This window comes from Dendronephthya gigantea, unplaced genomic scaffold, assembly GCF_004324835.1.
Source record: "Dendronephthya gigantea isolate DGI-Jeju-01 unplaced genomic scaffold, DenGig_1.0 000018F, whole genome shotgun sequence".
Classification (NCBI taxonomy): Eukaryota; Metazoa; Cnidaria; class Anthozoa; order Malacalcyonacea; family Nephtheidae; genus Dendronephthya; species Dendronephthya gigantea.
In genome coordinates, this window is record NW_021163028.1 from 1928959 (window position 1) to 1940242 (window position 11284).

The 11284-nt window shown below is 37.6% G+C and overlaps 3 protein-coding genes across 3 annotated transcripts; all 3 read left to right on the forward strand.

Moving 5' to 3' along the window:
• The first annotated feature begins 202 nt into the window (after positions 1-202).
• Positions 203-2871, forward strand: LOC114520970 (serine/threonine-protein kinase/endoribonuclease IRE1-like). The gene is made up of 5 exons (XM_028541336.1): positions 203-242; positions 341-430; positions 715-939; positions 1360-1482; positions 2000-2871. The coding sequence occupies exons 4-5, from the start codon at positions 1459-1461 to the stop codon at positions 2807-2809; spliced, it is 834 nt and encodes a 277-aa protein (XP_028397137.1). The 5' UTR covers positions 203-242; positions 341-430; positions 715-939; positions 1360-1458; the 3' UTR covers positions 2810-2871.
• Positions 2872-5487: 2616 nt separating this feature from the next.
• LOC114520815 lies at positions 5488-7580 on the forward strand. Its single transcript, XM_028541148.1, has 2 exons — positions 5488-6280; positions 7117-7580. Exons 1-2 carry the CDS (start codon positions 5515-5517, stop codon positions 7578-7580), a joined length of 1230 nt encoding a protein of 409 aa, XP_028396949.1. The 5' UTR covers positions 5488-5514.
• A 2262-nt stretch (positions 7581-9842) lies between these two features.
• Positions 9843-10379, forward strand: LOC114520816. Its single transcript, XM_028541149.1, has one exon. The coding sequence runs from the start codon at positions 9843-9845 to the stop codon at positions 10377-10379; it is 537 nt and encodes a 178-aa protein (XP_028396950.1).
• Positions 10380-11284: the final 905 nt, after the last annotated feature.

Genomic DNA, 11284 nt, shown 5'->3' on the forward strand with positions numbered 1-11284 from the left:
AACGTCTTTAGATCAAACTCCAACACCAACAAGATTTTTAAGCAACTGTGATGAAGAAGGATTGTTTGATAAACTGGGTGAAAATGACAACCTATTTGATAGTTCTGTACCTACCACTACAGGATTACCAGAATACATAATTATATCTTTTTAGCGCAGAACATGCATTAAGCATCAATAACTTTTTTTGATTTTAGGAATTTATTACAGTAACAAAACAACCACATGGAAAGAAGTTAGAGGTTAAGCTTAAAAATTTCATCAATAAAGATATGTGCAAAGCAATGCATGTATTCGTGTGTAAAGTTGTATTGATACTGATATAATGTTTAAAAAATAGAGCATCGAAAGTGCTGTCGTCTACAAAGACCTGTCACGTACAGTCGTCAAACGTCGTCAGTCGCAAAGGCATTCGAACAAGCTAAACAAGGTAACAGTACAATAAAATAGTCTTCTTCATTAGATATACTAACTAGCTTTTTCGCGTGTGTAGCAAAATGTGTAGATCTTTAGGTAGTGCGCTATCACGTTTTTAAGTTTTTTGCTGAATTTAGGTAGTGCAGTGTCTGCCTACGTTGTAATATAGAGTCAAGAGTGGGTGGGAGCGTAGATTCCTAAATGGTTATGTTATAAATCTCTAATAAGAGCCCCTGCCTAGGGGGTGGTCACTATAATGTGAAGGATGCCATTAAGGTTTCTTAAAATATATTTCAGAAAGAAAGGTCCAAGCCAAAATATTTACGACTGGTTGCCCAAAAAAGGAATACAGGTACTCGTAAGGCCTACTCTGGTAATATCGTTTCAAAGGCTACCCCCACTCCATCTGCAATTCGTCACAATACCATTGCTCAGTCCATTGCAAACAGAGATTTTGCATATGATGTGGTAACGCCAAATAAAGCGTGGGAGTCTTGTTCCGTTGCAAAAAGATCAAAAAAGGTGAGACGGAAAAAAGAAAAATTGAGCGCAAGATTTATTAAGAGCATGCTTTATCACAATAAGAGGCTGTAGAAAGTCACAGTAAATTCAGTTAAATGCGAACTTACACTAGAGTGTAGGGAATTAAAGTAATTTAATCTCTTTTGATAAATTTGGCCTATTGATGAAATTAGTATTATCTCGTTTCTGCTGATCTCACATGCTGCTTTAATCTTTATGCATGTGGCTGTGATGACTTTAATATAAATGACCGTCGCTAGCTGAGCGTTTGGTTTACATGTTAATATCAATATACTTACAATGCAAAACGTTTGTTTTGACGTAAAGGTGGATTTAACGTATCGGTTGCTCTTATTTAGCTATATAGTAATATTCAAAGTTGTCAAGAACTAATTATTTTATACATGACGTTGATATAAGGAAAACCAAGAAAAACAAAGCAACAAAAATCTCGGGATAAGCTCAAGGGAGATTTTGAAGTCCATTAAACATTGCGAGAAATTCCAGATTTTGAAGGATATGGATGTGGGAAAGCTAAAGAAGGTAGATAATTTTTGTCTGACAACATGTGTATTTTTAACTCCGAAAATGTTAACATTTCATGAATATCATGTGATTATATTCAACCCATGTTTGAAAAACGTATCTCGCCAAAACGTTAATATTACTGGATATTCGGCAAAGACTAGAATGACCATTGCCTGAGATTTCCTGCAAGGTTTCTTTGACAAAAATTGTTTTGGAAAATCATTTTGAGTTTTTGAAAGCACACTACATTTTAAAAAATTTTTTTACACTACCGTTATTTTGCTTTTGTTTTAATTTTTTTCTTACGGCTACCTTATTTCCCAAATATATATAATTCGAACTTTGTGCTGAAGTATCAAACGAAAATTCCACCTAATGCATGGTTACAGCCCCAGAAAGTATAAAATGGGTGAAATTTATGTAAAACTGTATATTGAGAAACCTTTGCCATTATTGAGAAATCCTGCCTAGAGAATTCGTCTTTGGTACATGAGGAAGGTTGCCTGTTTTAACTTTTCACCTCTGTTTGCAGATTGGACCACAGCTACAATATTTTGCTACACAGAAGAATTTATTGCTTGGTCATGGTTCATTTGGTACGTCTGTTTACGTCGGGATCTTACAAGATGGTAGCCAAGTTGCCGTAAAAAGGGTATTGCGTGAAGCTGCCGATGAGAATGAAGTTGCTGTCTTGAGACGGATAGACACAACGAGATCGCCATATATTCTGAGCTACCACCATATTCTCGAAGACGAAAACTTCATGTATTTAATACTGGATCTTTGTGAAGAAACATTGAAAGAATACGTAGAATCACACAATATTCTTCACCTGCGAGAAGAAGGTCCGAGGATGATCAAGGAGATCTTACTTGGTGTTAAATTCCTTCATGACCAAGGAATCTTGCACAGAGATCTGAAGCCATCAAATATATTGGTTGATCTAAAAGGTCAGATGAAATTAGCAGACTTCGGAATCAGCCGTGTTTTGAACGAAGATGAAACAACAGTTAAAACTTTTGCGAAAGGAACACAGGGCTGGATGGCTGCCGAAGTTATACAAGCGGGTAATGAAAAAAGAATGGGACGTTATAAGAAAAAATCTGATATCCAATCGATTGGTATGATAGCCTTTTTCATTTTAACTGGCGGTAGACATCCTTTCGGAGCTACTCTGCAAGACCGTATGACGAATATCTCAAAGGGAAATCCAGTTAATTTAGACGCACTTGATGATTATGGTGACGCCAAACGGTTTGTGACATTGTTGATAAGTCATGATATTGATAGTCGACCTCATGCGCGTGAAGCGTTGGAGCATCCTTTTTTGCAAGGCATATAAAAAGGCTTAGGAATTTTGATATAATTTTATTCATTATTGTAGCCATATAAGCATAGATGATTGCCATGTGGCTATGGAAAATCCATCTCTCAAACTTTTTATGACCTAAATTTGTAACTGATACGTAACATACACAGTAACATGATACACTATAACACATTTGAAACTGAACGCACGTGCACAGGTTGGAGCCATAATTTAAACACTTTTTTGAAAATGTTTTTCGAAATGATACAAGAAGTGAATCTTTGTTTTTGACATTCAATTAATTGCTATTAACCCCTTTCACTTCCATTAATTTAAATTACATCATATATAGGCTTGAAATTACAGGGCATGCATGGTAAGGTCCAGAAATACCGAATCAAGATATTTTGTGCGATTTAAAAAGATACGACACGCTCCGAGAGGGGAATGTTTGAGATGCTGTCACTGGTTACGTCACGGGACGCGAATTGAGGTTTCCGAGTGGAAATAGAAAACCAGCAACATTCCCCACTTTTTCTTGATGACCTTTCAATAAGCAATACATAGCTCGACCTTTAACAATAAAAAAAATTCAACATCAACGATGCCACATGCGAAATGCGATATTTTAATACGATTGTTTACCATGCAGCATCGAACAAGATTTTTCTCAGAGGTGAAAAACTCGGTATAACACTCATGTTCATATAATAAATGGATATGGCAAGGTAATTTGGCATGAACGAATGTTTTTAATTTTTTTAAAATGGAAGATGCATGGATATTATCATCAAGAGGGATGAAAGATTAACAACAAGTTTAACGTTTCTACTGATGAGACGTCACGCATTTCTACTACTAATTCCACAAGATGCTTTATTTATCATTTATATTTTCTGAATATTTTTAACTGCAAATTTTAGTCAGAAATTAGAAGCTGCATCATGAGTTACTCAAAATAACAGAGGAAAAGCACATAAGATACTTCCATAATAAAAAGGGTGTATCAGAAAAAACTAGATTTTAAAATGCCCAGAAAACTATCATTTAATCAAAATATCTCAAAAACAACTCCGCGATGTTTGATCTAAGGGCCTTGGTCGGGTGAGCTACTCGGAAAGGACTCGGTTCTAACTTGGAAACTTGAGCTTCAAGTTTCTAGTTCCGGGTATAGCAACTACAATAAGATCCTTGGTGTATACAGTATAGTTATTCAATCGTTGGTGTATACAGTATAGTTAGTCCACCAAAAATATTTGGCTTATTTCAGCCGGTGAATTATCATTTGACGAGATTATACTTTCATTTGATGAGATTATACTTTCATTTGATTTGCTGTAATCAACTAGAAATGTCATTATATCGACATTACTAAAATACTTTATTTCGGGATATGGATTGGTTTGTAAGCTTTGTATGTGCAAGACGTCGCATTTGGTGAGTAATTGAATTGGTATAATAGTGCAAATTATCACTATGCGAAGGCATGCTCTAAGAAGCTCCTGTCGTGCGATAAATCATTTGAAACAAAATTTTCTTAATTTGAATTGAATTAATGAGCTCTTTACAGTCTATCTATGCTTAGTCTTAGACCAGCTGATCGCGTCTGTGTACCAACAAGGGCAGACTTATCTTCACAGAAAGATAAGCTGGTAGTAAATTCTCGTTTTTACACGCTATTATTACGCTTCTTCGACAAAGCGTATAAGCTTATATCTGACCTTTCCCAGTTACAAAGAAAACCACAGCCCCAGTTGTGATTTCAACATCCGGTCCGTCATTGAACACAAAGTCAGATGTTACTCATACGTTTATTAAATGGATACAAATTTATAAGAAACTGCGAAATTTATAAGAAATTACTATCACGTTTTCACCAAGAGGTCTGTCGCCGCCGAATGTTAATCTCGCGTTAAATGCTATTCTCAGTTAACAACCATTGCCTCGTGTAATGCTTTCAGGGACAAGTTTGGAAGTTTTATATGATCAATCGCGACATACATATTACAAATGAGCCGGGCGGTAGTGTTTGGTACTCTTTGTAATTTGAATACATTATTATAGCAGGTGTCGCAAACAACAGACTGTTGCAATAATCTAAGACTGAGCAGCTTGTTATGAAAACATTGAGTCTTTATGCTATTATATTGATTTTTTGTCCAGAACTTTTCTTCGTTCATATATATAGATGATAAAATATACGGCTTTGCACACGTGTAAGTTACTATAGTAAGTTACCTTTCAAACCAACAGCCCAGAGTACAAGCCTAACTAAGAGGTGTTCATTTACCGTTACCGACTCAGAAGGTTTCAGATCGTCATTATCTCATTCTGCATTGCTGTAACTGCAGCGCTGTGATTCATGGCGTCTTCAAGTTTAAATACGAGGTATAGAGTTGCAGTGTAAATATATGCAAATGGCATATACATATGAGAAATTGGAAAGATGACTTTCAAGTGGTATCAAATTGTCTGCATGCATGCTTGTATAAAATGAAGAGAAAATCATCTGCACATGAAGCTTGCGGTATCCCGTAATGCAAATCTACAGTTTTCGACATTACGGCATTTTTGTAATAAATTGGTAGGGTTTGGTAGGGTTTAAAAACCCGCAACTTCCGCTCTAAATGATTGAAAAGCTAAATCTAAACTTTTGTCACTATTTATAACGCGGTTCTTTTATGTAGGAATCATGAGGTTTTTTCATTCTTTGGCATACACCATGAAGTAGCATCACAATGGCAGTGAAACCTTTCTCAAAAGAAGAATTGAATTTCTTCAAATTTGCATCCATCGTTCACGATGAATTTCCAAAGATGTTGCGTTCGACATTTGTAACATTGTGGGATAGGAAGATTGCGCCGTTGCCTGGTTACCAAGTTTGGGACGACTCACCCGCAGTTCGCACGCTTCTTTTGACTCTCGAAGGTGGTACAACTCCCATACCAACCAATGATTCGTTCGAGGATTGGGATTGTACAGCCCTGTTCAAGGCAACTATTTATTCTAAGACTTTTGCAATCTCTACGACAACGACCATCAAGACACTCAGTGATAAGTTTTTAAGGGGGAAGAAACCCAGTCCTTTTCATGCTTCGCTTATCAGTCCAACTGGTAACCAGGATGAAACTATAACTTTAGCTATCGACCAAGTTCGACTGCTTAGAAACACGTTTTGTCACTTGCCTAAGCTTGGTATGACAAAACCTGTCTTTGATGACTATGTTCAACTTGTTAACGATGCTTTTACTGCTGTGGGATTCTTAACAGATCAAATTGATTATATTAGTTGCCTAAAGCAGTCAGACTTTCCAACTGAAAGAGTTGATGAGTTGAAGAGAGAAATTAGATCAATTGAGTTGGAGCACCGCAAATTTCTTGAGGAAAAACTGATGACAACAATGAATGAAAGGTGGGAAATCCAGATGTTCTTTAATGAATATTTTTCACAAAATCTTGAAGAAATTAGGAACCGTGTCATCGATAACCAGACTACTGAAACAGGTAATTATACGCTAAGAATAGATTGATTTATATCGTTGCTATAACTGCTGCTTCCCAAATCCCGATGATACGTTTCTTCAGTTAATAACAGCTAGAGATTATCAAATATTCAAAAGGAAAATTAGTGATTGAAATTAAACTTTTCCGATTGTGGGCAACATTAAGATCGCCTATTCAATTCCCAACGGTGAAAGAATGCGTTTTTCGACTGGCAATTCAGTTTTAACACACAGTTATTTTCATTGTTATGTCTTGCCATTATGGCGTAAAAAGCTATAGCTAGAAAACTTAGAAAGCTAAATACCCCCTCTTGCTATGTTAAAAATAAAATCGGTGGACTATATATTTAATGAATTACGTCACGTTAAAGTCATGTTTTTTAGGCACTCTGTACATTAGAAAGCTTCAGATTGGACAATGTCTCTCGCTATATATATATTTGCAAGTAAGCTGAAATTTTCGATGGAACGAGATTTTTCGCCAGATTTTCTTTCCTATTGTGAGAATTCGACCGCGTAGCGGATTCAATTGACCAGTAGAAAACAATATCATTCCGCATAGTCAAATACAACCTTAATATCGTGGCAGGTATAACCGCTTGTCTGCCATAGGTATACTCGCAGTAGTGAGGTAGATAGATCCTTTACAATTAGTAGTATCAAGTAATGGAAATGGTGAATGTACATAATGTAATAATTTTATTAGGATAGTAATTTGATATTTAACTTTAATACGATTGTTTAGGAGGGCCACTGGTTTGTCAGCACAATCTAGCTGCTGTGTTTTAGCCTCGCGAAATAAAGTTAGCCTCATGAAATAAATTTCTTTTTCTGTAGAATGTTCAACAATTGTGCAGGAAAATCGTGAATTCGCAGCACTCGGTTCTCATCATCCCGAGCTGAGCAGCGATGGAGGTGTTATCGTATTCCGTATAACGGCTGAAATGGCGCGAAAAGATAAAGATAAGGTTTTAGATACTGTTTCTCTTGTTGAAATTTTATATTCATGTGAACAAATTAAACCGTCAGTTTTCCATGAGGCCCTCGAAAAAGGCTTTGGCGATAAGACGGACCAAAAATTTGGAGTGGTCAAACCAACATGCCTCCTTGTCCCACTGTACTGTCTCTCAGATGAAAGGTTTCTTGAGGTTTTGGATGACTTTGAATCTGGAAGGCTAAAACAACGTTTGCTGGAAGAATTTTCACAGTTTCGAGATGAAATAAAAATTATGGAAATTGAGTTAATGAAAATGGAAGAAGTAAACAAAACGAAGGATGATATAAAAAGAAAGTATGTATAATTTATGGTATTTGCTTCACACTTCTGTTCATTTAATGTCATTAACTAGTACAATAGTCATACTATAACAGCTCTCATTTGGATTTGTTACCATATAGAGATGCTTTAAAACAATTCTAAAGGTAGTTTTAAAAATTGAATATCCGTCAAAGACCAAGCCAAACGTAAATCTGTTGCCTTCATGTGTTTGAAAATGCTCGTATACAAGTTCGCCGAAAAGTCATGCAATAGCAAGAACCATGCATGCATAATACGTCTTCCGAAGAAATTTTATTCATAAACCGCCGGATTTTCTTAAATACAAATCTAACAGCCGCAGCGCAAGCTGTGTTCGAAACGACGACGATTTTGCTTACGTCACGAAGCGTTTTAAGGTTCGAAGAAACAAATTCAGGGATATATTTTACAGGCAACAATTTAATAGTCTTGACCAAGTAACAACCTTACTCTTCGAGAATCATTAAAGTTGTCGATTATAGCTGTCGTAAACTGAAATAACGAATATATAAAAACTAAGTTCATGCATTCCTGAATTATACAGATTAATGAACTATACAGAGTATGAATACATATTGCATGCACTAGAAATTCCCTAAACCGCTCAATTTTGTCATGCACTTACTATGGCTAACACATAAAGGATAAACTGCTAACTAACTAGCTAAATAACAATCGAAAAAGATAAACTTACATAACAGTCCCGCTTTGTCGAGGCGAACGATGCACAAACCGAGATGTTCGCCAGTTGGATGAGTTGCGAAAACTTGTTCGAAACTTTTATTACAAGTTTTCTCGACGAATGCACATAACCAACTGATCGAAAAACAAGATTGTGCAAACCGTTACCTGTCCCAAATCGGAACTAGTTACCGCATCATAACTAACCGCTAATTAACAAAAAAGTTCCTGCTATTGTTCAGTCGAGCTGAAAGCCGCTACAACAAACTTGTACTCTGTTAAGGCTCTTTTCTCACTCATTGAAGCAACCAACTCGCATTAAACCATTTAGAAGCAAGCACTTGGACAAGCTTGCCACTTAATTACGTTTCGCAATGAGTGGAAAAGAGCCTTTTGCATGACAACAATATTCCAGAGAAGATTATGAAGCCAACGCAATGCAAGATCAAATTTCACTGAAAAAATATGTATCAAGAGATAAGTATATATATTTAGTATAGTTACTATGCTTGAAATGTTTGGAAAAGTCTCTTATGTTTCCCGGGCAGTTCTGTGTGTCAGTGACATTAACTGGTTGTCCTATTTTGCTGCCCATTTTTGTACACTAGACGTTTAGTGATAGTTAAACGTAGTTTGACAAGTCAAGACGATGATTGTGGAAAGACTATAGTCCCTGATGCAGTATAGAATCGTTCAAGTATAACCTCAGGAGGTCGTACAACTGTAATTCCAAAATTAGCTGAGATTGTTTTGGTATGTGAAAATGATGGGTAACTTTTATTCTCTAGATTGCAGGAATCGATTCCATCTCGGAATTTGGAAGCAATGGGCGATGAAGAATTTGCTAAAAAGGTTAATAAAAAGGTAGTATGAAACGATCGTGCCCTTGTATTTAGTTAAACTTGAGACTAAGCTCCATTTCAATACACTCCTCCGCAAGAATTTTCGTACGAGGAAATGTCACTTTTTCTTCACTGCTTCTACGACTGGTATTTACAGTACCGTTGTACTTAATTTTAAAGCATGTTGTAACATCAAGTACCAACTTCACACCAGTCTCAACTTATCAACTTACAAACTTCGACCTGCCAACCTTAAAAAAATTCCCAATCTAGCGTCTGATTGGTTTGGGCATTTATTACACTTCCTCATTTACTACGTCGTTATTGGCGAAAAACAGTGGCGCACCAAGCAGGGGGGTGTCGGGAATGATACTCCCCCTATTTTTCCAAAATAGTCCATAAATTGATGTTGATTTTGATAATTGTCAGTTTTTAAAGGCCCTGTCACACTGTTGCGTATGATAGGAACGTATAAGTCGCGTATAAAGATCATTTCATTCATTTTTATACGCACGAAAAAGTCCGTAAAAATAGGACATTTTGCATAAAATTAACTTATTAAACGTATGAGTATCGTATGAGTAGCCTGTCGCTTGCGTATGCCAGCGTATGAATAGCTTACGAGAAGCGTTTGGAATGCGCATGTCAAATTATATACGATCAAAGTCTGTGAAACGCCAGTATTTTCACACGGCTCCATTCGAGAAAATGTCAAACCTACAGTGAAAAAAGAAGAAGACACCATGGCAAATAAGAAGACATCATCTACCCGCGGACGAAGAAAAGGAAAGAGGACTCCATCATCAGCCGTTGCCAAAGCTGACGAACAACGTGTTTGTGCACCTGCAGATGTACTTATTCCTGAGACATCTTTAAATAATGCGCGACATGTTCCTGAGCTCTCAAAGTCCCCAACACAACCTTCCCAAAACTCCCATAATTCATCGGCTTTATCATCTGAAACCAATGATGACTTCACCTCCTTCCGGCGGGCTGATAGCAAGGAGAAAAATAAGCAGAAGAGGGCGAAGAAAAACCCCTACAACCTCAGCGCCACAGAAGAGGAGCTGATGCTGGAGTTTATCATGGACAATCCTGTGCTGTGGAATGTGAAGATGACAGATTATAGGCGGAAAGACAAGAAAGAGAAGATCTGGGAAGAGCAAGCACATCAGATGAACAAGACTGTTGACATCCTCAAGGGCTGGTTCAGATCGTTGCGCGACACCCATACGCGCCTTGACAAGAAGAAAAGCGGGGATATTGTGCTCCAAACCTGACTGAGAGAGAACAGTGGATCCTCTCAAAGTTTGCCTTCCTGAAGACTGTCACTCGCCACCGACCGGAGCCCATGCAGAGTGTAAGTAGACAGCCATATTACCTTAGCAGCATGATGACCAAGTAATTTGAGACAATTTCCACATGATATTTTTTGTCTTTCTAGGTGAAGGAAACCGTCCAGCTTCACAGAGGAGATCTTAATGCTGCCAAAGCGCCTGCGCTGATATGCAGGATGTCTTAGATAAAGTCACTCCAATACCATCATCTACCGCTGGAAGGTCCCACAAGCGACCTCAGGACACAGAGAGTGACGTCCTTGAGACTCTACAGAAGAGAGTTGCTGAGTCTGGCACCATCCTCAAAGACATCTACAAAGCCAAACAACAGCCAATTACAGCACGAAGTGTCTTTGCAAATTATGTTAAAGAGAGCCTTTTGACTATGTCCAAGTCCAAGTACAAGGAGGCAAGGTCCTCCATCAATAGGTTATTGTCTGAACTCATGGATGAGGACAGCGATGATGAATTTCCAAGTTAACCAACAAGGGATCCCTTCTCAACCACCCCACGATTTGCACCCCACTACAAGTATTCCCTTCTGTTCATTTAGAGCATCAGCACCATCCTTCTCTGAGCATTATCAAAAACCTAGCAACATGCCTATAAACATGCCTCTTGCATCGTTGGTGAGAGGCTCTCAGCCCATGGAGTACATGCAGCAGTTTCACCAGCGGTTATTTCAGTATCCACATCATCACAAGACTACCACTAAACAACAGCAGATGATTCCTCCTTCCCAACAACTTGCTCAGCAACCGTTTCAGGAAACTCAGCAACAATGCACTCCTACCTCTGGCCCGGTTCGTGCCTCTTTGGCTTCTGCAACAGAGTTAATAACGGAAACG

Excerpts from the sequence above, each read along its gene's own strand:
- LOC114520970 (XM_028541336.1), top strand. The coding sequence starts at position 1,459 with ATGGATGTGGGAAAGCTAAAGAAG. Across the intron at positions 1,483-1,999 it reads ATGTGGGAAAGCTAAAGAAG|ATTGGACCACAGCTACAATA; the intron begins GTAGATAATTTT and ends CTCTGTTTGCAG.
- LOC114520815 (XM_028541148.1), top strand. The coding sequence starts at position 5,515 with ATGGCAGTGAAACCTTTCTCAAAAGAAGAATTGAATTTCTTCAAATTT. Across the intron at positions 6,281-7,116 it reads TAACCAGACTACTGAAACAG|AATGTTCAACAATTGTGCAG; the intron begins GTAATTATACGC and ends CTTTTTCTGTAG.
- LOC114520816 (XM_028541149.1), top strand. The coding sequence starts at position 9,843 with ATGGCAAATAAGAAGACATCATCTACCCGCGGACGAAGAAAAGGAAAG.